We start from the raw sequence: 27,846 nt of genomic DNA, 5'->3' as shown, positions 1-27,846 counted from the left end.
ATGCTCCGGCTGTGGCTGCTACTGTCCTGCTGCGGAGCCCTGCTCAGCGCTGGTGAGTGAGGTCGAGGGGCGCCGGACACTGCGGTGCCCTCAGAGGGGCCCTGTGTGCGGGGGTCTCTGGGCCTTCTTGCCTCGCCAACTCGGCCGGCCCACATGGACGCTGATGGACGGGAGGCCCCACCTTGGCTCCGTGACCAGCCCCCACTGCCAGGCCCAGGTACCCCCAGCAGCCGCGGCGCTGGGCTCTGCCAGTTGGGGTCAGGAACCCCATGGGGCCTGGGCAGGGATGCCCTCCTGTGAGCTGGCACAGCGGCCAGCAGGGGGAGGACGCTCGGCTGGAGTGGGGTCCGGAGGTCCCGCAGGAACAGCGGGCAGATGTGCTGGTGCCCAGGCCTGGCGCTCTCCCTTCCCGAGCGGGGTCCTGAGTCCTGAGAGGTCTCTGGGTGTGGGGGACAGAGGCACAGTCTCTGCTGCCCTAGGCCTCTGTTTCCTAGTCTACAGAAGTGGGGGACACTGCCTCCCCTGGTGTGGCCGCCGTTGGGGGAAAGGAGGGGAAGGTGTACAGCCATCCTGGGCTCAGAACCGCCGCAGGCAGCCTGCCCTCTCCCCCACGCTCCCCTACCCAGCTCAGGCAGGATCCAGGAGAGACTGACATCCTGGATCCTCTGCCAACCACCTGCCCTGCGGCTGCTGCAGGTGGCCACCAGTCCCACCCCAGGCTCCCAGAAGGAGCCAGCCCCAAGGGGTCCCTCTGTGGCCACAGCCTAAGCCCTGGGGAGACCCCTCTTGCCGACCAAGGCACCAGCCCAAGGGCCTCTGTGTTCCATGCTCCTCCTTCCTCTCCAAGCTGGCCCCTGACCCTCCTCCACAGCCGGGAGCCCCCTGGGGTGGACGCTGGCGGGACAGAGCTCGCCCTCAGAGCTGCTGCCAATCTGGGTGCCTCGGGCTCAGAGCACAGTGGGACCCCCCAAGGGTGCCCCACTGTAGGGCGCCCCAAGCCCACCCCACCCCCTTTCCCTTGAAACCCCTTCCCCACCATGCCGGGCACCACCTTTCAACCGTGGGAGATGTGGGGGTCTCTGAGCCCGCTCCCCACCACGCCGGGCACCACCCTTCAACTGTGGGAGATGTGGGGGTCTCTGAGCCTGCTCCCCACCACGCCGGGCACCACCCTTCAACCATGGGAGATGTGGGGGTCTCTGAGCCCTCCCAGTGGTGCCCTCTGCTTGGGACCCCGGCCCCCACCTGCACACCTGGCACAGCTTGGGGACAAGTGCCAGGAAGTGGGGCTGAACTTGCAGCAGAGCATGACCCCTAGTCCCTCGGGCCAGGGAGGGAGGTGTGGTGAGGCCCAGGGAGGCTGGAGGTCTGGGCTGTGGGCAGTGCAGAGGGTGGAGGGCCAAGTGGGGGTGTCACCCCAGCAAATAATCTCTGAGTGCCGTCTCTGCCAACATGGGAGGGGCCTCAGCCAGCAGAGTGTGGGGTCAGACAGCCGGGCTGCAGGCCTGGGCCGCGGTGGGCCGGGAGGCAGGGGTGGGCGGCTGCCAAGCGTACAGAAGGAACAGCACGCACCTGCCACCTCGTGCTCATCCAGGGGCTGAGAGGCCGGGGGTGGCGGACCAACCCACCCAGATGCCATGGGCCTGGCCAAGGGATCAGCCGAGGGGAAGCACAGCCAGTCTGGGCAGGAATGCAGGAGCCTCCTGGGGGGCTTCAGACAGAGCTGGAGGCAGCCGACTTGGAGCCAGTGGACTCGGGGAGTCTCCTGCGGGCGGGGCAGGGCGAGGGCAGCGGGGGGCACAGGGGACGCAGCAATGAGGCACCCACCCGGGGCAGTGGAGCCAGTCTGGCAGGGCCGAGGGCACCGAAACACAGGCCCGAGGTGTCTGTGCTGCAGCGGGGACGGCCCCCAAGTGCCATCCCCCATCTGAGAGGTGGAGAAACTGAGTTGCAGGGGGCACTGCCCAGGGGAGACCGGTCACAGCTCTGCAGCCTCCAGAGGTGCTGGCCTAGCCTCCTCTCGCTCAGAGCTCTCCCACCCCTCCCCCACCAGAGGCCAGCGAGGGCCCTGTCCCAGGAACCACTGAGTTCCGTGGCTGAGGGTTCGGTGTGCTGCACACTCCTACAGCAGGTGCTTCTGAGCCCTGTGGATCATCCCTGGAAGGAATGGCAGGGGGCTGAGGACCACGACACCTACTGGGACCCCCAGGAGGGGGATGGGTGAGGGGTAGGTGCTCGCCAGGCTCAGGGCCCAGCATGAGCCATCCCACCCTAGTCTGGAGTAAACTCAGCTTACACGGGGGATAAGCCAGGTGCAGCCCATCAGAAAACGATCTCAAGGCCAAAGGGGATCACAGCCAAGTATGTGTCCCACATAGCCAAGGCTGGCATTCTCCTTAAATCCAGTCACTCAAATACCCGACCTCCTGCCTGTGCCAGAGAGGACTCACCCAGGCGGCCAAGGGGCAGGCAGCCTGGCTCCTCCCTGGACCGCGGGTAACACCATCCCCCAGCTGTCAGGCCCCTGACCCTGTGTCACCGGAGACACGGGTGTCCAGCAATAATGGGGGCAGCATCAAGTAAGTCCCAGAAAGTGGGCAGAGCCTGGGGCGAGAGCACAGGTGGGGAGTGGCAGGAACGGGATCTCTGAGCTACATCTGCAGGGAGGTGCTGTGAGTGCACTGCTAACCAATGGGCAGGGGCAAGGAGGGTCCCGGCCCCGAGAGGGGTCTGGAGAGGTCACGGGTCCTGCTTAAGTGCCCCACCAGCACTCGGACATTGGGGGCTCATGGGAGCTACAGGAAGGGCCGCAGTCCCGGAGGCAGGGTCCGGGGAGTTACCCAGAGGTGGGAGAAGTCTCCCTCTGGGTAAAGGGGGTGGGACCTCGGGGGTGTCGGCCCCACCCCAGCCTCTGGGAGTCAGGGTGGGACGTCCCCCGCTGCACTGCCCTGGAGTCACCGTGACTGGGATATCTGGACGTTTCTCTGACAACAGTGGCCTCAGTGCCAGGCCTGACATCAAGGCTGTCTCAAGGCTGATGTGCAGGAAAGTGGCCATGTTTAGAGCCCCGGAGCCACTGAGAGCAGGGAGAACGGGCTGTGGGGCCTTGGTGCAGACCCCTCAGGGAAACCAGGCGGCCAAGCTGGGGAGGTGGGCACAGCCCGCTCTGTCGGCTCTGCTGTCAAGCCCCTGCCACCCACACCAGCCCCTCCTCGCCCCGGCCAGAAGCCCCAGGGATAAGTACCCTGCACACAGGGTGCCCATCGTCTGCCAAACCCCAAGGGGCTGACGGCTGAACTGGGACTGCGTGGACGAACGAGGAAGTGAACGAGAGCAGGGAGGAAGCTAGGGCTCGTGAAGGACAGCATGGGAGGCCAAGCGCTTGGCCTCGAGCCCCACGGGCCATGGACGCTTCTCACATGCAGTGTGTGCAGGGAAATGGGCGGAGGAGCCCTGAGCAGAGGTGAGCAGCGCCCTCAGGGACGATGGGGCAGCCCCACACCGACTGTGAGTCCCATCCCCACAGGTCTGGCCAACACCCCCTACACCAGCCCAGGCCTCCAGAGGCTGAAGGACTCTCCACAGACAGGTAAGAACACGGCAGCCACTGATCCTGCCGCCCAGACCACCCAGGCCCAGCGTGCAGGAGAGAGGGGCCCAGAGCCCAGGTCACCCCCAAGACACACACATCCAACATACATACACACACATACATGCACCAACCTGAACACACATGCACATGCAACCATCACACGCACACATACCCAACACACACATGCACACACACCTGACACATGCATACACATGTACATGACACATGCATGAGCAGACGTCACACACACACCCAACACACACTCTACACACAGACACACAACCCAACACACATGCACACACACCCAACACACATAACCTACACACACACCCGACACGCACACACACCCAACACCCATGCACACATCCCAGACATGCAAACATGCACACATACAACACGCACATGACTTACACATGTGCATGCACCCAACACACACACCCAACACACACACCCTACACACACATGCACATGCACCCTATGTATACACCCTACACACCTGAGACATGCACCCAACACACACATGCACACACCCAGCATGCACACACATGCACTCAACACACATGCCCAGCTCACACAACACACACGTGCACGCAACATGCACAATCACACACACACAACACACATGCAGGTATATATCACACGTCTACACAGCCCTCCCACACACCCACAATGCACACATGGACACACCTGACACACACATATGCACACACCCCCGAAACACACACATACGTTCACACACACCCACCACACATACGTGTACCCACACAGACGTGTGTACATATGCCCACAGTGGTGCTGACTCCTGGCCAGGCATATACCATAGCACTCAGGTTCATCGGATGTCTGGGGTTTCCACAGCCTGGCCCCAACTCAAAAACCCCGGCCCCAGGAGACGAGTGACCTCTCTGCCTGCCCTAGCCCTGCCTGGCCCGGATGGTGGGGACACAGAGCTGTGTGAGCACTGCTCTCTCTGCAGCCCCGGACAAAGGCCAGTGCTCCACGTGGGGGGCTGGTCACTTCTCCACATTCGACCACCATGTGTACGACTTCTCGGGGACGTGCAACTACATCTTCGCGGCCACCTGCAAGGATGCCTTCCCCACCTTCAGTGTCCAGCTGCGGCGAGGCCCAGATGGGAGCATCTCACGGATCATCGTGGAGCTGGGGGCCTCCGTCGTCACTGTGAGCGAAGCCACCATCTCAGTCAAGGACATCGGGTAGGTCAGGTGGGCCGGGGCCCGGGGGCTCGGGGGCCAAAGGACTGAGGGGCAACCACCGACTGCCCTCACCCCACAGGGTTATCAGCCTGCCCTATACCAGCAATGGACTCCAGATCACACCCTTCGGCCAGAGCGTGCGGCTGGTGGCCAAGCAGCTGGAGCTGGAGCTGGAAGTTGTGTGGGGTCCTGACAGCCACCTCATGGTGAGGAGAGAGGGGCCAGGGTGGGCCTGGAGACCTGCAGCACTGTGGGGCAGGTGGGACTCGGGAGGGGCTGCCCTCCTCGGGGGTCCCGGCCAGCCCTCAGGCTGCCATGCAGGCAGGCCCTTTGTGCCAAGCAGTGCTGACCCCCGGCCAGCAACATGAGCCAGGACTGGGTTTTGTGGGTGACTCGGCTTCTCCACTGGAAAATTACAGTCCCATAAGAAGAGGCAGACGAGCAGGTGGGGGGATGGTGGGGGCTCTAGGTCCAGGAGCAGGAATTGAGAGCCCTCCACAGCGGATGAGGGGCCCCCCGGCCCCCAGCAGAGCCGTCTCCTGCAGGTTCTGGTGGAGCGGAAGTACGTGGGTCAGATGTGCGGGCTCTGCGGGAACTTTGACGGGAAGGTGACCAACGAGTTTGTCAGTGAGGAGGGTAGGTGGGGTCAGGACTGGGGGGGCCTCTGGGGGGGCCTCTAGGTGGGGCCAGGGCTGGGAGGCCTCTGTTCTGAGCAAGGAGGGTAGGTGGGGGGCAGGGCTGGGGGCCTCTAGGTGGGGGGCAGGGCAAGGGGGCCTCTGAGGCCCAGCCCCCACAGTGCTGACCCCCGTTCTGCACCCCCAGGCAAGTTCCTGGAACCCCACAAGTTCGCTGCCCTCCAGAAGCTGGACGACCCTGGCGAGATCTGCACCTTCGAGGACATCCCCAGCACCCACGTCCGGCAGGCCCAGCACGTAAGCAAGGGGGCTCCAGGTGGGGCTGACCCCAGGTCTGACAGGGTCGCTGAGACCACCGAGGGCCCCCACAAGCAGCCCCATCACAGACGCCCTGCCCGACCTCCCTAGTCGTGGTGGCATGTGGTGTGGCCTTTGCCCCCGTGACCCTGAGTGGCCCCCCCCAGGCCCAGATCTGCACCCAGCTGCTGACCCTGGTGGCCCCTGAGTGCAGCGTGTCCAAGGAACCCTTCGTGCTAAGCTGCCAGGCGGACGTGGCCACAGCCACCCAGCCAGGCCCTCAGAACAGCAGCTGCGCCACCCTGTCCGAGTACTCCCGCCGGTGCAGCATGGTGGGCCAACCCGTCCGCCGCTGGCGGGGCCCTGGCCTGTGCTGTGAGTCCAGGGAAGGGACAGGGAGGGGCAGGGAGGCCGAGGGCTCCAGACCCAGCTCTCCCAGCCCCTGGACTGCCTGACGTGACGCCTGCATCCCTCCTGGTCTGAGAGACAGGAGGTCCTCGCTGCTGCTTCTAGATGGAGGAGGGGCTGGGCTAAGTCCTCCACCAAGCTGGGGTGGGGCAGGGAGGGGTGGGGGGGGTGGAGGGGTGGGACCCTCTCACCGGAGCCGCGTGTGCCCACAGCCGTGGGTCAGTGCCCGGCCAACCAGGTGTACCAGGAGTGCGGCTCGGCCTGCGTGAAGACCTGCTCCAACCCACAGCACAGCTGCTCCAGCTCCTGCACCTTCGGGTGCTTCTGCCCGGAAGGTGAGGGCAGTCGCAGGCACTCGCTCTCCCCGGGACCCCTGGAGAGAGCCCAGGAACAAGGGGACGTCGGACCCCACCCACCCCGACCCGGCTCACCCCAACATTCTGCCGTCTGAGTCCCAGCTCCGGCGCCTCTTGCCCTGGGACAGGCTTTTCCCGCCTGGATGCTTACAGCCTGCAGGTCCTCCAGCCATAGCCACCCCTGCAAACCCCTGGGTGGTGAGGGCTGCTCACTGGGGTCTGGGAGCTGCCGAGAGAAGGCAGGGTTTGAGCCGGGCCCAAGGGACAGTTACACGTCCCTGCCTGCTGGAGGCCACCACTCACCAGGAACCTGGGCCGGGCACATTGGCACGAGGGGCTGTGCACGCCCAGGGCCTGGCATAGAGTTGTGAACGCAAGTGCAGCTGGAGAGAGAAGTCACGGCCCAGGCTGGAGGGGGTGTCTCCCTGGAGCCAGGGAGGGGGAGAATGGGAGGCGGTCAGTCCCACCCAAGCCCCAAGAAGACCCTCTCCTTCAGGTACGGTCCTGAATGACCTCTCCAATAACCACACCTGCGTGCCCGTCACCCAGTGCCCCTGTGTGCTCAACGGCGCCATGTATGCCCCCGGGGAGGTCACAATAGCTGCCTGCCAAACCTGGTGAGTGAGGCACTGTGGGGGGGCTCTGGCCGGCCGTCAGGAGTTCCACTGGCCTAGGGCGGGCAGGGGTGTGCTGTCCGGCTCCAGCAGCCCTGCCCACCATGCCACTGCCCCCATGCTCATCCACAGCCGGTGCACCCTGGGCCGCTGGGCGTGCACGGAGCGGCCGTGCCCCGGCCACTGCTCCCTGGAAGGTGGCTCCTTTGTCACCACGTTCGACGCCAGGCCCTACCGCTTCCACGGCAGCTGCACCTACATCCTCCTCCAGGTAGGACAAGCCCTGTGGCCCGTGGGGAGGGGCACTCCCCATGACCCCACCCGTATCTGAGCCCCACCCCCTCGCAGAGCCCCCAGCTTCCCGAGGATGGTGCCCTCATGGCTGTGTATGACAAGTCCGGCTTCTCACACTCCGAGACCTCCCTGGTAGCTGTTGTCTACCTCTCCAGGCAGGTAAGGCCTTTCCTGCACCCGTCCCTGCCAGCAGGGCTCCGCTCCCTGGTGCCTGCCCCCTGACTCGGGCCACCCTCTCTCCAGGACAAAATCGTGATCTCTCAGGACGAGGTGGTCACCAACAACGGAGAAGCCAAGTGGCTGCCGTACAAGACTCGTACGTCCTGGCCCAGTCCGTGGCCCCCCAGAGCTGTGCCTTCGGGGCGGGCTGCAGTGGGCGGGGAGGGAACCCAGACGGCCCACTGAGCACTGCGTCCTGCAGGCAACATCACGGTCTTCAGGCAGACGTCCACCCACCTCCAGATGGCCACCAGCTTCGGGCTGGAGCTCGTGGTCCAGCTGCGCCCCATCTTCCAGGCCTACGTCACTGTTGGGCCCCAGTTCAGAGGTCACACCAGAGGTGAGTCCCTGCCCCTCCAGGTGGCCCTGCTGCCTCATCCCGACAGGGCCTGGCCGTGACCAGGGCAGGAGAAAGGTCCAAGAGAGGTTCACACAACCCTCTGTGTCCGGGGAGCCCCCGGGGGTAACAGGCACGTGTGGCCCGCGCAGCCTCTCACCCAGGGCGCTGCTAGAGGAAGGACGGGAGCTCCAGGGTGTGTGGGCAGGAATGGGTGTGGGAGGGATGGGCTCAAGTCGAGCTCACGCCCCGCCGGCTCAGGGCTCTGCGGCAACTTCAACGGGGACACGACGGATGACTTCACCACCAGCGTGGGTATCGCCGAGGGCACCGCCTCGCTGTTTGTGGACTCCTGGCGGGCGGGGAACTGTCCGGCCGCTCTGGAGCGTGAGACTGACCCCTGCTCCATGAGCCAGCTCAACAGTGAGTGTCCGACCCCCCACTCCCCTGGCTGCCCCCTCCAGCGCCCACGGTTCTGACAGACCCCTGGACTCAACCACAGGCCCAGCTGCCAGGGTGGGGGGTCCCTGGGAGGAGCCGTGGCTGGAATGGCGAGGGGCCGGGACTCACGGCCGGGCCTGTCGTCCCCAGAGGTGTGTGCGGAGACCCACTGCTCCGTGCTGCTGAGGACAGGCACGGTGTTTGAGAGGTGCCACGCCACAGTGAACCCTGCGCCCTTCTACAAGGTGAGGGCCCAAGGGTGTCTTGGGAGGGCTGCAGGGGAGGCCGTGGTGGCTGACAAGGTCTCAGGCACCCAAGGGCATAGGTTTGGGACCCCCACGTCCCCAGGGCAGGGTGCCTGCCACCAGCCCATGTTGGCTCTCTGCCCGCAGAGGTGCGTGTACCAGGCCTGCAACTATGAAGAGACATTTCCCCACATCTGCGCCGCCCTGGGCGACTACGTACACGCCTGCTCCTCTCGGGGCGTCCTGCTCTGGGGCTGGAGAAGCAGTGTGGACAACTGCAGTAAGTGCCCGACGGGGCTTAAGCGGGGTCATGGCAGGCTGGGCTCACGAGGGGGTGTCCTGGGGCCCCAAGGTCTGAGGTTCTGCAGTGCCCGGCAGGCAGGGGAACCCGAGATTGCCCTCCCGGCCACCCCTCCCGGAGGGTCTGATGCCCGGGTCCCCCACAGCCATCCCCTGCACGGGTAACACCACCTTCAGCTACAACAGCCAAGCCTGTGAGCGCACCTGCCTGTCGCTGTCGGACCGTGCCACCGAGTGCCACCACAGCACAGTGCCCGTGGACGGTTGCAACTGCCCCGATGGCACCTACCTGAACCACAAGGGCCAGTGTGTACGCAAGGCCCAGTGCCCGTGCACACTGGAGGGTTACAAGTTCATCCTGGCCGAGCAGTCCACCGTCATCAATGGTGTCACCTGGTGAGAGACCAGACAGGGGCCAGGCGGGGGTTCCCTGCCAGGCCCCGGGGACTCACGCAGCCTCTCTCTTGCAGCCACTGCATCAACGGGCGGCTGAGTTGCCCGCAGCGGCCACAGATGTTCCTGGGTACGTACACCAGCGCTGGCCGCAGGCTGGGACTGTGAGGGGCCCCGGTTTCCTCTGAGTGTCCTGACTGCGCACCCCTCTTTCCTGCAGCCTCCTGCCAGGCCCCTAAGACTTTCAAGTCCTGCAGCCAGTCCTCCGAGAACAAGTTTGGGGCGGCCTGTGCCCCCACATGCCAGATGCTGGCCACCGGTGTTGCCTGCGTAAGGGGGCGCGTGAGGAGCGGGGACAATGCCCGGGCCCCAGCTGAGCCATGAGGGGGTTTCCACAGAACTCTGGGAGACCCGGCTGCGTTCTGCCCTGTGGCGGGTGCCTGGGGCTGGCCATGAGGTGGGAGCGGCCCTGTGGCTGGGCAGCTGGAGGCCCCGGGGGCTCATCTGCAGGGCTCCCTAAGGACAGTGGGCACCAGCTTGGGGAGGGTGGGCTGCCCACGTGTGGGGGTGGGTACAGCAGCCCAGCCGTGTGCACTGGGTCCCAGGACCTTCCACGAGGTGGGGGAAGCTTTGCTAAGGCAGTAAGCCCAGCTGCCCACAAAGGCCACAGAGCAGGGCTGTATTCGGGGAGAGGGCCTGGGAGACACGCCAGGCAGTCTCAGAGGGGCCCAGGGCTGGGCAGCGGCTGGCTGAGGCCACCCTCCCAGGAGCCGCTGACCTGCCTCCCTCCAGGTGCCCACCAAGTGTGAGCCTGGCTGTGTCTGCGCCGAGGGCCTCTACGAGAATGCCGACGGGCAGTGTGTGCCCCCTGAGGAGTGCCCGTGTGAGTTCTCAGGGGTCTCCTACCCTGGAGGAGCTGAGCTCCACACTGACTGCAGAACCTGGTGAGACAAAGCCTCACTTCAGATGCCCTGGGCTCCTGGGGCTGTCTGGGGAAGGCGGGGGCTGCCTGGGGTGGGGCTGTCCCAGAGGCGGGCGCATCCAGAGGTGCAGTCTGGCCTCTCCAGGGACCACACCCAGTATGGCAGGAGGGCCGCGGGCCCGCCACCCACACCTGCTGTCTCCACAGCACCTGCTCGAGGGGGAGGTGGGCCTGCCAGCAGGGCACCCACTGCCCGTCCACCTGCACCCTCTACGGGGAGGGCCACGTCATCACTTTCGACGGCCAGCGCTTCGTATTCGACGGTAACTGCGAGTACATCCTGGCCACGGTAACCACCGGGCGCGGAGCCGCAGGGGCCGGGGACCCAGAGGCACGGCCTCCAGGGCTCCTCCTCAGCACCCTCTCCCTGCAGGACGGCTGTGGCGTCAACGATTCACAGCCCACCTTCAAGATCCTGACAGAGAACGTCATCTGTGGGAACTCCGGGGTCACATGCTCACGGGCCGTCAAGATCTTCCTGGGGGTGAGCAGCCTGGCAGACTCTGGCAGGGCAGGACGGGCGGTAGGGGGCCCCTGCCACACAGCTGGATCCCGCCCACTGGAGCCTCCAGGTCCTGCCCCAAGGTGCAGCCCTCCCCGCCTGCCTCTCCTTGAGGGGTGCCTGCTGCCCCTCCCCGGCCAGACGCTCAGGACCAGGGGTGCTTGTCCCCCACAAGGTTTCAGGGGCTGCGGAATGTCTCCCAGGCAGAGGGGAGGGACTCTCCAGGAAGCCTGAGCTTCAGCCCTCAGCCCTGTTCCAGGGCCTTCTGCCCCGAGCTGGCTCTCAGCAGGCGCTTCTGTGCACGGCCTTAACAGACCTGGGCAGCTCTGTCTCCAAGGGCTCAGTCCAGCACGGCCGTGCCAGGGGCCAGGGGAGACAGACAGGCAGTCCTATGCCAACCCCACCCCACAGGGCCTGTCCGTGGTGCTGGCGGACAGAAACTACACGGTAACCGGGGAGGAGCCCCACGTGCACCTCGGGGTGACGCCAGGTGCGCTGAGCCTTGTCGTGGACATCAGCGTCCCCGGGAGTTACAACCTGACGCTAATCTGGAACAGGCACATGACCGTCCTCATCAGGATCGCCCGTGCCTCCCAGGTACCGCACGCCCTCTGCGTCCTCCCAGGCCCTCCCTGACGCAGGGGTGGAGACAGATGGCACGGCCCCTGGGCCCGGCCTGATGCCGCTGCCTGCAGGATCCCCTCTGCGGCTTGTGTGGCAACTTCAATGGGAACATGAAGGACGACTTCGAGACGCGCAGCAGGTATGTGGCGTCCAGCGAGCTGGAGTTTGTGAACTCGTGGAAGGAGAGCCCGCTGTGCGGGGACGTGAGCTTCGTGGCGGACCCCTGCAGTCTCAATGCCTTCCGGCGCTCCTGGGCCGAGCGCAAGTGCAGCATCATCAACAGCCAGACCTTTGCCGCCTGCCACAGCAAGGTGGGCACCGGGCACGAGGGCTGTGCGCCTGCCCCTCCACAAATGTCCGGTGGGGGCGGGGGAGGGGGTGGGGAAGCCAGGCACGGTTCTCCCTCCATGGGATCCCAGACCAGCCAGGTCAGGGGGCAGAGAGGTTCACACCCTCTGCCTGAGTGCAGGGACCTGATGTGGGGCCAACTCGTGCACCGTGGCTGTTTAGCAGTCCCCTGGCCTCCACTCACCAGATGCCAATAGCACCCCCAGACAGTGCCACGAGTCCCCTGGGGCAGCATCGCCTGGTGGGCCCCCTGCTCAGGAGCCGGTGGTCAGGGAGACCTCCAGGATGCAGGGTGTGCACTTCCCAGCCCAGGGTGTGATCCGGCCATCGCGGCGCAGTAAGAACTGAGAGGATGGGGGCACCCCGCGGTGGAACAGCATGGCACTGGCCCGCTGAATGTGAGCGTGACGTAGGGGGAGCGGAGACCCTGGGCGGGGCTGCAGTGGCCATGGTTAGCGGCAGCGGCATCTTGGTCCCGACGGCGGGTCTCAAGGCGCGAGCTCGGGTCAGGCCTCCGTGGCAGCATCGGCTCCGGGAGCATGGCTGGCGGTCAGGGCTGAGGTCCACGTGGTGCCGCTCACCCAGTCCCAGCGCCCTTACCGCCACACTCCAGCCTGACCACACTGAGGGCCCTGCAGGTGGCAGAGCCTGGTGCCCCGCCATCCCCCGACGGCCAGACACTGACTGGCACACGCCCCTGCAGGTATACCACCTGCCCTACTACGAGGCCTGCGTGCGCGACGCATGTGGGTGTGACAGTGGCGGGGACTGTGAGTGTCTGTGCGATGCCGTGGCTGCCTACGCCCAAGCCTGTCTGGACAAGGGTGTGTGCGTGGACTGGAGGACCCCGGCCTTCTGCCGTGAGTGACCACCCCACCCACAGGTTGCTCCAGCCCCTGCCACCCGGCGCCACTAAGGGCCGGCGCAGGGCTGCCCTTGCCCACAGGCCCCTCTCCCTGGACAGGCGCCGGGCTGTGCCCTGCAGGGCCACCCTGGCCCTCCCGCAGCCCCCAGCTGCCCAGGGGAGGCTTCACCAAGAGGGCCCAGACCTTCCCCGCCCACGCTCAGGTTCCACGCATGTCCAGGGAACCACCGGGTCAGGGCCAGGGCCAGGGCCAGGAACCCCACCAGCTGACGGCTCCCTTCCTCCCAGCCATCTACTGCGGCTTCTACAACACGCACACGCAGGACGGCCATGGCGAGTACCAGTACACACAGGAGGTCAACTGCACGTGGCACTACCAGCCCTGCCTCTGCCCCAGCCAGCCACAGAGCGTCCCAGGCAGCAACATCGAAGGTGCCAGGTGGCGGGGAGGCAACGCAGATACACAGGGGGACCCATTCACTCATTCATGCACATTCATTCATTCACACACATTCATTCACACACACATTCATTCATGCTCATTAACTCACACACATTCATTAATTTGTACACATTCATTCATCACACACATTCACTCACGCACATTCACATTCATTCATGCAGATTCATGCACATTCATTCACACATATTCATTCATTCACGCACATTTGTTCATCTACTCACACACACTCATGCACATTCATTCACACACATTCATTCCTGCACATTCATTCACATTCACTCCACATTCATTCACACTCATTCACACAGTCACATTCACAGATTCATGCATTCATTCACGCACATTCACTCACGCATACTCACGCACATTCACGCACATTCACACCCATTCACTCCACACACATCCATTCACACTCATTCACTCACGCACACTCAACATATTCATGCTCATACATTCACATTCATTCACGCACATTCACTCAACACATTCATACACATTTATTCATGCTCACACATTCACTCACGCACATTCATGCACATTCACGCAGATTCATGCATTCATTTATGCACATTCGTTCACTCATGCACAAGCATGCACATTCATGCACATTCATTCATTCATTCACGCACACTCATTCACACATTCACCCATGCAGATTCACACACATTCATTCAACATTCATTCACGCACACTCATTCACACATTCACCCATGCATTCATTCACACATATTCATTCATTCACACATATTCATACATTCATGCTTGCTTATTCCTTCATGCTTGCTTATTCATTCATGCACATTCGCTCATACACACATGCACATTCATGCATTCATTCATCTGCACATTCATTCTTTCACACACACAGTCACTCAGCAGATGCGTCCTGAGCACCTCTGTCCTCCAGGCCGGTTCCAGGTCAGGGGACCTGGCCTTACACAAAACAAACAGTCCTGCACCCTGGAGCTTCCCTCCCAGCCAGGGAGAGGTGCTTAAGGAGGCAGACCCAGTGTCAGCCAAGGCGCCCATCATGGAGGGGAGGAAGGCAGGCTGGGGTGGGAGAGCCACAGGCTTCCGTGCCACACAGGGTGGTTGGGGCCCTTGGTGGGAGGCAGATGTGAAGGCGAGGATGGGAAAGGTGAGGAGGGGAGCCAGGAAAGTGTCCAGAGGAGCAGCCAGGAGCAGCCTTGTGCCCAGAACCCTTGAGAAAGTCAGGGCAGCGGGCAGAGCGAGCAAGTGAGGGGCGCGGGGCTGCAGAGGGCAGAGGGCAGAGGGAGAGAGTGAGGGGTGCGGGGCTGCAGAGGCAGAGGGAGCGAGTGAGGGGCGCAGAGCTGCAGAGGGCAGAGGGAGCGAGTGAGGGGCGCGGGGCTGCAGAGGGGTGTGGGGTACACAAACGTGTGGGGTGGGGTGTGGCCGGGAGGCAGGGGTCTTTGTGAGGCCTGTGGCTGCCCTAAGGCAGAGGTCTGAATGCAGAGAGTCCTGGGATTAACAGGTCCTGGCCCAAGCGGTGGAGGAGGGTGGTGTCTGGAGCCATCCGGACACACAGGCGACAGATGTGTTGGGGCTCAGGAGGGCAATGCAGGGCACCTGCATCGGGGAGCACAGAAGATGGGCCAATGTCTGAGGTCCAGGGAGAGGTGAGAACTGGAAGATGGCACTGAAGCCCCAGCCCCAGGTGATAAGCAGGGGATGAGAGACCAAGGCCTGAGGAAAGCATGGCAGGAAAGGAGGGGCTCAGAGCAAGGTGCGCGGGTGAAAATGTAATCCCAGCACTCTGGGAGGCCGAGGCAGGAAGATCACCTGAGGTCAAGAGTTTGAGACCAGCCTGGCCAACATGGCGAAGCCCCATCACTACTAAAAATACAAAAATTAGCCAGGCGTCATGGCACGTGCCTGTAATCGCAGCTACTTGGGAGGCTGAGGCAGGAGAATCATGTAAATCCAGGAGGCAGAGGTTGCAGTGAGCTAAGATCGCGCCACTGCACTCCAGCCTGGGCGACAGAGCGAGACTCTGTCTCAAAAAAAAAAAAAAAAAAAAAAGGCAGAGAGGAAGGAGGCCGCCAGGGCAGGAAACACGCAGGTGGGCCTGGCTGGCCACCGGTCACACAGAGCCTGGCTGTTCTCCACCTTAGGCTGCTACAACTGCTCCCAGGATGAGTACTTCGACCACGAGGAGGGGGTGTGCATGCCCTGCAGTAAGTCCAGTCGGCTGCCCTGAGAACCCTGCCCCTGCCTGCACGCAGGAAGAAAGCACGTCCGCGTCCCACAAACAAGGGAGAGAGCCCTCGGGGGCTGTGAGCCCTTACGTGAGCTCTGGGACTCCACTCTCCAGGACCCTGGCCCCTTGGATCTCCAGAGACTCAGGCAGCCTCCAGCCCATGGCAGCAGAGAGAAAAAAACACAGCACTGAACCCCATTGGGCCCTCCCGTCCCCTCTTCCACCAGCTCCCAGCTCCCCCTACCCTCACCAGGCCTGCCAGGGTGCCTGGGGTAGAGAGTGGGAATCACCCTGGGAAGGAGAAAGGGAGAGAGGGGAGGGTGGGCTCCCAGCCCCTCCAGTCCCCTCCACCACAGCCTTGGTGAGCGTCTCTGACTCGGGCCCTCGGAGTTCCCAGAGGCCCCGCGGGGTGGGGAGGCTTAGAGAACCACAGGGAGCTGACCCCGTCTTCTTGCAGCGCCGCCCACCACGCCGCAGCCGCCCACCACGCCGCAGCCGCCCACCACAGGTGATTGCACGCACGCTAGGTGCCAAGGTGACGCAGGCCCTTTCCTGGGCTCCCCTCGGCTCCCTGGACAAATCTGTCGGGTGGGAAGCAGGGAGGGGGCAGGCAGTACCTGTGCCCTTTCCAGGTCTAACCTGGCAATCAGAGTCGGGGAGGAGCTCAGCCCATAGCAAGGAAGCAGCCTGGTCCCCGTGGCCCTGGCTGGACCCACAGATGAGCACAGAGTGGGGCCTCAACAGGTGACCCCCGCCATGCAGAAGGCCCAGCCAGGAGCCAGGCTGCACTCAGAGGGCCACGGGCCAGCCCTCAACTGCGTGACCAGCATATCGGCCCCTGCAGGGCTGCCCGGCTTCAGGGCCAAGCAGGCAGAGGGGAGGGTGCTCCCCAAGGATGTGCCAGTGCCCTGCAGCCCTGATGGCATGTCCGCCCACCCAGGCTCACGGCCCACACAAGTCTGGCCCACGACGGGAACCTCCACCACCATCGGGCTTCTCAGCTCCACCAGACCCTCACCCAGCTCTAATCGCACCCCGGCCAGCCCCACCCAGACACCCCTCCTTCCAGCTACGCTCACATCCTCCAAGCCCACAGCCTCCTCGGGAGGTAAGGAGCCTCCAGCTGAGCCCATGGAGAGGGCAGCTTCAGGGGGTCCTAGGTACACATCTGGGGTGGGCTCAGGGATGGCCCTGCTTCCTGGCTCAGATCTGCCACTAAGCAGATTCTCAGCATAGAATTTCCTATGCTTGGGAGCCAAACTGGGGATTTTTCAGAAAAACTTTTAAAGACAAGCTGGTCATGGCATGGGGCATTCCTTGCTGCTGGCTGCTGTCACTAGAAACCGTGTGGGACCTGCAGGGCCTCTGCCAGGCAGCCTGCCCCTGCCCCACACCGAGCAGGGCCCAGTCTGCTGCCCAGGGACCCTGGAGGGGACAGGACGACAGTCCGCTCAGCTAAGCAAGGGTGGGCGCAGGAGCAGTCGCAGCCCCATAAGCATGTGGTCACTGCCCCAGCTCTGGCCACCACAGCCAGGAGTACGGCGGGAGGACCTAACAAAGGCAAGAGGAAGAGCCCCTCCAAGGAGGCTGAGTCCCGGACAGCAGGCCAGGGATCCCAGAAGCAGGGCAGGGGGCTGGGACACAAGCCTTCGAGATGCAGGCCCACAGCAAGGGGATGTCCCGGGCGGCTGTCCTCCGCAGAACCACCTAGACCAACCACGGCCGTCACCCCACAAGCCACATCAGGACTGCCTCCCACAGCCACACTGAGATCGACAGCCACAAAACCCACAGTGACCCAGGCCACAACCAGAGCCACGGCATCGACCGCCAGCCCAGCCACGACGTCCACAGCTCAGTCCACAACACGGACCACGGTGACATTACCAACCCCAGCCACATCAGGGACAAGCCCCACGCTGCGTAAGTCACGGCGCCATGGGATGCCAGCACTCCCGAAGGCACCCAGTCCCACCTCCAGCTCACATTCAGTGATTCAGCCACAAAGGAGACCCCGTATTTCCCAGAGGGCAAGCGGGAAGGCAGCCCAACAGTGGAGGCTGGAGCTGGAGGCGAGGAGGGCTGCCTGGCACCCACAGAGGCAGGCCTAGGGAGCAGAGGTGCAGGAGGGCAGGGGCCACCACCAGGGCCACAGGGAGCCAGAAGAGGATAAAGTAGGGCCTGGGTTCCAGTCACAGAGCGGCAGCTGCACTGAAGGAGTCAGCACTCAGCTCAGGGCAGGATGCGGAGCAGGTCCAGGTAAGATGGAGACACTGGGGCAGGCTGGAGTGCCCAGCAGGGGCCACATCACAGGACCAGAGACACACACAGGCAAGAAAAAGGTGACACAGACAAAAGAACGGGCCAGTGGAGGTCAGCATAGAGAAACAAAAACAATAACGATGACAACTTCACCAATTCCCACAGCAAAATCGACCAACCAGGAACTGCCAGGAACAACGGCCACCCAGACGACAGGCCCACGTCCAACCCCAGCAAGCACCACAGGCCCAACCACCCCACAGCCAGGACAACCCACGAGGCCCACAGCCACAGAGACGACTCATACAAGAACGACTACTGAATACACAACGCCCCAAACCCCACACACCACACACTCCCCACCTACGAAGGGGAGTCCTGTCGCTTCCACAGGTCCTATGACTGCAACATCCTTCCAGACCACCACGACCTATCCAACCCCATCACACCCTCAGACCACTCTTCCCACTCACGTTCCACCTTTCTCCACCTCGTCGGTGACTCCAAGTACTCACACAGTCATCACCCCTACCCACCCACAGATGTCCACTTCTGCCTCCATCCACTCAATGTCAACAGGCACCATTCCTCCACCGACAACGCTCATGGCCACAGGGTCCACCCACACAGCCCCACCGATGACAGTGACCACCAGTGGGACCAGCCAAGTCCACAGCTCCTTCAGCACAGCCAAAACCTCTACATCCCTCCTCTCACATGCTTCCTCCACACATCATCCAGAAATCACCACAACTTCTACCACCACCATTACTCCCAACCCCACTAGTACAGGCACCGGAACCCCTGCGGCCCACACCACCTCAGCCACCAGCAGCAGGCCACCCTTCACCACACACTCCCCAGCTACAGAGAGTAGTCCCCTCTCTTCCATAGGTCCTATGACTCCAACACCCTTCCAGACCACCACTACCTATCCAACCCCATCACACCCTCAGACCACACTTCCCACTCACGTTCCACCTTTCTCCAGCTCGTCAGTGACTCCAAGTACTCACACAGTCATCACCCCTACCCACGCACAGATGTCCACTTCTGCCGCGATCCACTCAATGCCAACAGGTACCATTCCTCCACTGACAACGCTCACGGCCACAGGGTCCACACACACAGCCTCACCGATGACAGGGACCACCATTCAGACCACCGAAGCCCACAGCTCATTCAGCACAGCCAAAACCTCTACATCCGTCCTCTCACATGCTTCCTCCACACACCATCCGGAAACCGCACCAACTTCTACCACCAACATTACTCCCAAGTTCACTAGTGCAGGAACCAGCACCTCTGTGGCCCACACCACCTCGGTCACCATCAGTGAGCCACACACATCCTTCACCACACATTCACCTTCGGGGAGCAGACCCAGCTCTTCCACAGGTCCTATGACTACAACATCCTTCAAGACCACCACTACCCATCCAACCCCATCACACCTTCAGACTACACTTCCCACTCACGTTCCACCTTTCTCCACCTCCTTGGTGAACCCAAGTACTCACCCAGTCATCATCCCTACCCACGCACAGATGTCCACCTCCACCTATATGCATTCAACGCCAACAGGCACCATTCCTCCACAAACAACAGTCAAGGCCACAAGGTCCACCCACACAGTCCCACCAATGACAGCAACCACCAATAGGACCAGCCAAGCCCAAAGCTCCTTCAGCACAGCCAAAACCTCTACATCCCTCCACTCACATGCTTCCTCCACACACCATCCAGAAGTCACCCCAACTTCTACCACCACGATTACTCCCAAGTCCACCAGTACAGACACCAGCACCCCTGTGACCCACACCACCTTGGCCACCAGCAGAAGCGCACCCACACCCTTCAGCACACACTCCCCACCTACAGGGAACAGTCCCATCACTTCCACAGGTCCTATGACTGCAACATACATCAAGACCACCATGACCTATCCAACCCCATCACACCCTCAAACCACACTTCCCACTCATGTTCCACCTTTCTCCACCTCATCAGTGACTCCAAGTACTCACACAGTCATCACTCCTACCCACGCACAAATGTCCACTTCTGCCTCCATCCACTCAACGCCAACAGGCACCGTTCCTCCACTGACAACGCGCACGGCCACAGGGTCAACACACACAAGCCCACCAATGACGGGGACCATTATTCACACAAGCAAAGCTCACAACTCATTCAGCACAGCCAAAACCTCTACATCTCTCCACTCACATGCTTCCTCCACACACCATCCTGAAACCACACCAACTTCTACCACCAACATTACTCCCAAGTCCACTAGTGCAGGAACCAGCACCCCTGTGGCCCATACCACTTCGGCCACCAGCAACACGCTACCCACAACCTTCACCACACACTCTCCACCTACAGGGAGCACTCACGTCTCTTCCACAGGTCCTATGACTGCAACATCCTTCCAGACCACCACTACCCATCCAACCCCATCACACCCTCAGACCACACTTCCCACTCACATTCCACCTTTCTCCACCTCGCTGGTGACTCTAAGTACTCACACAGTCATCACCCCTACCCACGCACAGATGTCTACATCCACTTCCATCCCCTCAACGCCAACAGGCACCGTTCCTTCATCAACAACGATCAAGGCCACAGGGTCCACCCACACAGCCCCACCAATGACGGGGACCACCAGTGGGACCAGCCAAGCCCACAACTCCCTCAGCACAGCCAAAACCTTGACATCGCTCCACTCACACGCTTCCTCCACACATCATCCAGAAATCACCCCAACTTCTACCACCACCAATACTCCCAAGCCCACCAGTACAGGAACGAACACCCCTGTGGCCAACACCACCTCAGCCACCAGCAGCAGGCCACCCACACGCTTCACCACACACTCCCCAACTACGGAAACCGGTCCTCTCTCTTCCACAGGTCCTATGACAGCAACATCCTTCCAGACCACAACTACCTATCCAACACCATCATACCCTCAGACCACACTTCCCACTCATGTTCCACCTTTCTCCACCTCCTTGGTGACTCCAAGTACTCACACAGTCATCACTACTAGCCACACACAGATGTCCACTTCTGCCTCCATCCACTCAATGCCAACAGGCACCGTTCCTCCACCGACAACTCTCAAGGCCACAGGGTCCACCCACACAGCCCCACCAATGACGCCGACCACCAGCGGGACTAGCCAAGCCCTTAGCTCATTTACAACAGCCAAAACCTCTACATCCTTACATTCACACACTTCCTTCACACACCATCCTGAAATCACCCCAACTTCTACAACCATCACCCCCAATCCCACCAGTACAGGAACCGGCACCCCTATGGCCCACACCACGTCAGCCACCAGCAGCAGGCTACCCACACCCTTCGCCACACACTCCTCACCTACAGGGAGCAGTCCTTTCTCTTCCACAAGTCCTATGACTGCAACATCCTTCCAGACTACCATGACCTATCCAACCCCATCACACCCTCAGACCACACTTCCCACTCACCTTCCACCTTTCTCCACCTCCTTGGTGACTCCAAGTACTCACACAGTCATCACTCCTACCCACGCACAGATATCCACTTCTGCCTCCATCCACTCAACGCCAACAGGCACCGTTCCTCCACCGACAACGCTCACGGCCACAGGGTCCACCCACACAGCCCCACCAATGACGCAGACCACCAGTGGGACCAGCCAAGCCCCGAGTTCAGTCAGCACAGCCAAAACCTCTACATCCCTACATTCACACACTTCCTCCACACGCCATCCTGAAGTCACCCCAACTTCTACCACCAACATCACCCCCAAACCCACCAGTACAGCCACCAGAACCCCTGTGGCCCACACCACCACGGCCACCAGCAGCAGGCTACCCACACCCGTCACCACACACTCCCCACCTACAGGGAGCAGTCCCATCTCTTCCACAGGTCCTGTCACTGCAACATCCTTCCAGACCACCACGACCTATCCAACCCCATCACACCTTCAGACCACACTTCCCACTCACGTTCCATCTTTCTCCACCTCCTTGGTGACTCCAACTACTCACACAGTCATCACCCCTAGCCACGCACAGATGTCCACTTCTGCTTCCACCCACTCAACGCCAACAGGTACCATTCCTCCACCGACAACGCTCAAGGCCACAGCATCCACCCATACAGCCCCACCAATGACGCCGACCACCAGTGGGACCAGCCAAGCCCCGAGCTCAGTCAGCACAGCCAAAACCTCTACCTCCTTACATTCACACACTTCCTCCACACATCATCCTGAAGTCACCCCAACTTCCACCACCAACATCACCCCCAACCCCACCAGTACAGCCACCAGAACCCCTGTGGCCCACACCACCTCGGCCACCAGCAGCAGGCTACCCACACCCTTCAACACACACTCCCCACCTACAGGGAGCAGTCCCTTCTCTTCCAAAGGTCCTATGACTGCAACGTCCTTCCACACCACCATTACGTATCCAACCCAATCACACCCTCAGACCACACTTCCCACTCACGTTCCATCTTTCTCCACCTCCTTGGTGACTCCAAGTACTCACACAGTCATCACTACTAGCCACACACAGATGTCCACTTCTGCCTCCATCCACTCAATGCCAACAGGCACCGTTCCTCCACCGACAACTCTCAAGGCCACAGGGTCCACCCACACAGCCCCACCAATGACGCCGACCACCAGCGGGACTAGCCAAGCCCAGAGCTCATTTAGCACAGCCAAAACCTCTACATCCCTACATTCACACACTTCCTCCACACACCATCCTGAAGTCACCCCAACTTCTACCACCATCACCCCCAATCCCACCAGTACAGGAACCGGCACCCCTGTGGCCCACACCACGTCAGCCACCAGCAGCAGGCTACCCACACCCTTCGCCACACACACCCCACCTACAGGGAGCAGTCCCATCTCTTACACAGGTCCTGTCACTGCAACATCCTTCCAGACCAACACGACCTATCTAACCCCATCACACCTTCAGACCACACTTCCCACTCACGTTCCATCTTTCTCCACCTCCTTGGTGACTCCAACTACTCACACAGTCATCACCCCTAGCCACGCACAGATATCCACTTCTGCCTCCAACCACTTAACGCCAACAGGTACCGTTCCTCCACCAACAACGCTCAAGGCCACAGGGTCCACCCACACAGCCCCACCAATGACGCCGACCACCACCGGGACGAGCCAAGCCCCGAGCTCAGTCAGCACAGCCAAAACCTCTACATCCTTACATTCACACACTTCCTCCACACACCATCCTGAAGTCACCCCAACTTCCACCACCACCATCACCCCCAACCCCACCAGTACAGGAACCGGCACCCCTGTGGCCCACAGCACGTCAGCCACCAGCAGCAGGCTACCCACACCCTTCGCCACACACTCCTCACCTACAGGGAGCAGTCCCATCTCTTACACAGGTCCTATGACTGCAACATCCTTCCAGACCACCACTACCTATCCAACCCCATCACACCCTCAGACCACACTTCCCACTCACCTTCCATCTTTCTCCACCTCCTCGGTGACTCTAAGTACTCACACAGTCATCACTCCTACCCACGCACAGATGTCCACTTCTGCCTCCATCCACTCAACGCCAACAGGTACCGTTCCTCCACCGACAACGCTCAAGGCCACAGGGCCCACCCACACAGCCCCACCAATGACGCCGACCACCAGTGGGACCAGCCAAGCCCTGAGCTCAGTCAGCACAGCCAAAACCTCTACATCCCTACATTCACACACTTCCTCCACACGCCATCCTGAAGTCACCCCAACTTCCATCACCATCACCCCCAAACCCACCAGTACACCCACCAGAACCCCTGTGGCCCACACCACCTCGGCCACCAGCAGCAGGCTACCCACACCCTTCAATACACACTCCCCACCTACACGGAGCAGTCCCATCTCTTACACAGGTCCTTTCACTGCAACATCCTTCCAGACCACCACGACCTATCCAACCCCATCACACCTTCAGACCACACTTCCCACTCACATTCCACCTTTCTCCACCTCCTTGGTGACCCCAACTACTCACACAGTCATCACCCGTAGCCACGCACAGATGTCCGCTTCTGCCTCCATCCACTCAACGCCAACAGGCACCACTCCTCCACCGACAACGCTCAAGGCCACAGGGTCCACCCACACAGCCCCAGCAACGACGCTGACCACCAGTGGGACCAGCCAAGCCCCGAGCTCATTCAGCACAGCCAAAACCTCTACCTCCTTACATTCACACACTTCCTCCACACACCATCCTGAAGTCACCCCAACTTCTACCACCGTCACCCCCAATCCCACCAGTACAGGAACCGGCACCCCTGTGGCCCACACCTCGGCCACCAGCAGCAGGCTACCCACACCCTTCACCACACACTCTCCACCTACAGGGAGCAGTCCCATCTCTTCGTCAGGTCCTGTCACTGCAACATCCTTCCAGACCACCACGACCTATCCAACCCCATCACACCTTCAGACCACACTTCCCACTCACATTCCACCTTTCTCCACCTCCTTGGTGACTCCAACTACTCACACAGTCATCACCCCTACCCATGCACAGATGTCCACTTCTGCCTCCATCCACTCAACGCCAACAGGCACCACTCCTCCACCGACAACGCTCAAGGCCACAGGGTCCACCCACACAGCCCGACCGATGACGCCGACCAACAGTGGGACCAGCCAAGCCCCAAGCTCATTCAGCACAGCCAAAACCTCTACATCCCTACATTCACCCACTTCCTCCACACACCATCCTGAAGTCACCCCAACTTCTACCACCAACATCACCCCCAAACCCACCAGTACAGCCACCAGAACCCCTGTGGCCCACACCACCTCGGCCACCAGCAGCAGGCTACCCACACCCTTCACCACACACTCCCCACCAACAGGGAGCAGTCCCATCTCTTCCACAGCTCCTGTCACTGCAACATCCTTCCAGACCAACACGACCTATCTAACCCCATCACACCTTCAGACCACACTTCCCACTCACGTTCCATCTTTCTCCACCTCCTTAGTGACTCCAACTACTCACACAGTCATCACCCCTACCCACGCAGAGATGTCCACTTCTGCCTCCATCCACTCAACGCCAACAGGTACCGTTCCTCCACCAACAACGCTCAAGGCCACAGGGTCCACCCACACAGCCCCACCAATGACGCCGACCACCACCGGGACGAGCCAAGCCCCGAGCTCAGTCAGCACAGCCAAAACCTCTACATCCTTACATTCACATACTTCCTCCACACACCATCCTGAAGTCACCCCAACTTCCACCACCACCATCACCCCCAACCCCACCAGTACAGGCACCAGAACCCCTGTGGCCCACACCACCTCGGCCACCAGCAGCAGGCTACCCACACCCGTCACCACACACTCCCCACCTACAGGGAGCAGTCCCATCTCTTCCACAGGTCCTGTCACTGCAACATCCTTCCAGACTACCACTACCTATCCAACCCCATCACACCTTCAGACCACACTTCCCACTCACGTTCCACCTTTCTCCACCTCCTTGGTGACTCCAAGTACTCACACAGTCATCACCCCTACCCACGCACAGATGTCCACTTCTGCCTCCATCCACTCAACGCCAACAGGCACCACTCCTCCACCGACAACGCTCAAGGCCACAGGGTCCACCCACACAGTCCCACCAATGACGCCGACCACCAGTGGGACCAGCCAAGCCCTGAGCTCATTTAGCACAGCCAAAACCTCTACATCCCTACATTCACACACTTCCTCCACACGCCATCCTGAAGTCACCCCAACTTCTACCACCATCACCCCCAATCCCACCAGTACAGGAACCGGCACCCCTGTGGCCCATACCACGTCAGCCACCAGCAGCAGGCTACCCACACCCTTCGCCACACACTCCTCACCTACAGGGAGCAGTCCCATCTCTTACACAGGTCCTATGACTGCAACATCCTTCCAGACCACCACTACCTATCCAACCCCATCACACCTTCAGACCACACTTCCCACTCACGTTCCACCTTTCTCCACCTCCTTGGTGACTCCAAGTACTCACACAGTCATCACTCCTACCCACGCACAGATGTCCACTTCTGCCTCCAACCACTCAACGCCAACAGGTACCGTTCCTCCACCGACAACGCTCAAGGCCACAGGGTCCACCCACACAGCCCCACCAATGACGCCGACCACCACCGGGACGAGCCAAGCCCCGAGCTCAGTCAGCACAGCCAAAACCTCTACATCCTTACATTCACATACTTCCTCCACACACCATCCTGAAGTCACCCCAACTACCACCACCACCATCACCCCCAACCCCACCAGTACAGCCACCAGAACCCCTGTGGCCCACACCACCTCGGCCACCAGCAGCAGGCTACCCACACCCTTCACCACACACTCCCCACCTACAGGGAGCAGTCCCATCTCTTCCACAGGTCCTGTCACTGCAACATCCTTCCAGACCACCACGACCTATCCAACCCCATCACACCTTCAGACCACACTTCTCACTCACATTCCACCTTTCTCCACCTCCTTGGTGACTCCAACTACTCACACAGTCATCACTCCTACCCACGCACAGATGTCCACTTCTGGCTCCATCCACTCAACGCCAACAGGCACCATTCCTCCACCGACAACGCTCAAGGCCACAGGGTCCACCCACACAGCCCCACCGATGACGCCAACCACCAGTGGGACCAGCCAAGCCCCGAGCTCATTCAGCACGGCCAAAACCTCTACATCCTTACATTCACACACTTCCTCCACACACCATCCTGAAGTCACCCCAACTTCTACCACCAACATCACCCCCAACCCCACCAGTACAGGAACCGGCACCCCTGTGGCCCACACCACCTCAGCCACCAGCAGCAGGCTACCCACATCCTTTACCACACACTCCCCACCTACAGGGAGCAGTCCCTTCTCTTCCATAGGTCCTATGACTGCAACGTCCTTCCACACCACCACTACGTATCCAACCCAATCACACCCTCAGACCACACTTCCCACTCACGTTCCATCTTTCTCCACCTCCTTGGTGACTCCAAGTACTCACACAGTCATCACTACTAGCCACGCACAGATGTCCACTTCTGCCTCCATCCACTCAACGCCAACAGGCACCATTCCTCCACCGACAACTCTCAAGGCCACAGGGTCCACCCACACAGCCCCACCAATGACGCCGACCACCAGCGGGACTAGCCAAGACCGGAGCTCATTTAGCACAGCCAAAACCTCTACATCCCTACATTCACACACTTCCTCCACACACCATCCTGAAGTCACCCCAACTTCTACCACCATCACCCCCAATCCCACCAGTACAGGAACCGGCACCCCTGTGGCCCACACCACATCAGCCACCAGCAGCAGGCTACCCACACCCTTCGCCACACACTCCCCACCTACAGGGAGCAGTCCCATCTCTTACACAGGTCCTATGACTGCAACATCCTTCCAGACCACCACTACCTATCCAACCCCATCACACCCTCAGACCACACTTCCCACTCACCTTCCACCTTTCTCCACCTCCTTGGTGACTCCAAGTACTCACACAGTCATCACCCCTACCCACGCACAGATGTCCACTTCTGCCTCCATCCACTCAACGCCAACAGGCACTGTTCCTCCACCGACAACACTCAAGGCCACAGGACCCACCCACACAGCCCCACCAATGACGCCGACCACCAGTGGGACCAGCCAAGCCCTGAGCTCAGTCAGCACAGCCAAAACCTCTACATCCCTACATTCACACACTTCCTCCACACGCCATCCTGAAGTCACCCCAACTTTCATCACCAACATCACCCCCAAACCCACCAGTACATCCACCAGAACCCCTGTGGCCCACACCACCTCGGCCACCAGCAACAGGCTACCCACAACCTTCACCACACACTCCCCACCTACACGGAGCAGTCCCATCTCTTACACAGGTCCTTTCACTGCAACATCCTTCCAGACCACCACGACCTATCCAACCCCATCACACCTTCAGACCACACTTCCCACTCACGTTCCAAATTTCTCTACCTCCTTGGTGACTCCAACTACTCACACAGTCATCACCCCTACCCACGCACAGATGTCCACTTCTGCCCCCATCCACTCAACACCAACAGGCACCGTTCCTCCACCAACAACGCTCAAGGCCACAGGGTCCACCCACACAGC

General features: G+C 61.2%; 1 protein-coding gene across 1 annotated transcript; it reads left to right on the top strand.

Annotated features, from left to right (window-relative positions):
- On the top strand, positions 1-27,450 carry LOC100440362 (mucin-6). Its single transcript, XM_054523996.1, has 33 exons — positions 1-52; positions 3,527-3,589; positions 4,569-4,809; positions 4,889-5,015; positions 5,355-5,445; positions 5,632-5,741; positions 5,909-6,116; positions 6,362-6,484; positions 7,002-7,122; positions 7,252-7,390; positions 7,468-7,572; positions 7,657-7,729; positions 7,835-7,972; positions 8,231-8,392; positions 8,561-8,655; positions 8,803-8,935; positions 9,102-9,351; positions 9,426-9,478; positions 9,569-9,678; positions 10,141-10,292; positions 10,478-10,619; positions 10,704-10,814; positions 11,244-11,429; positions 11,528-11,767; positions 12,508-12,664; positions 12,958-13,101; positions 15,265-15,327; positions 15,808-15,858; positions 16,291-16,458; positions 17,052-17,273; positions 17,778-18,005; positions 25,584-26,483; positions 27,251-27,450. Exons 1-33 carry the CDS (start codon positions 1-3, stop codon positions 27,448-27,450), a joined length of 5,358 nt encoding a protein of 1,785 aa, XP_054379971.1.
- The last annotated feature ends 396 nt before the right edge of the window (positions 27,451-27,846 follow it).

This window comes from Pongo abelii, chromosome 9, assembly GCF_028885655.2.
Source record: "Pongo abelii isolate AG06213 chromosome 9, NHGRI_mPonAbe1-v2.0_pri, whole genome shotgun sequence".
Classification (NCBI taxonomy): domain Eukaryota; kingdom Metazoa; phylum Chordata; class Mammalia; order Primates; family Hominidae; genus Pongo; species Pongo abelii.
Note: the sequence above shows the minus strand (reverse complement) of the source record. Positions and strands in the feature narration are given on the sequence as shown.

Excerpts from the sequence above, each read along its gene's own strand:
- LOC100440362 (XM_054523996.1), top strand. The coding sequence starts at position 1 with ATGCTCCGGCTGTGGCTGCTACTGTCCTGCTGCGGAGCCCTGCTCAGC. Across the intron at positions 7,973-8,230 it reads GTTCAGAGGTCACACCAGAG|GGCTCTGCGGCAACTTCAAC; the intron begins GTGAGTCCCTGC and ends CCGCCGGCTCAG. Across the intron at positions 12,665-12,957 it reads GAGGACCCCGGCCTTCTGCC|CCATCTACTGCGGCTTCTAC; the intron begins GTGAGTGACCAC and ends CCTTCCTCCCAG.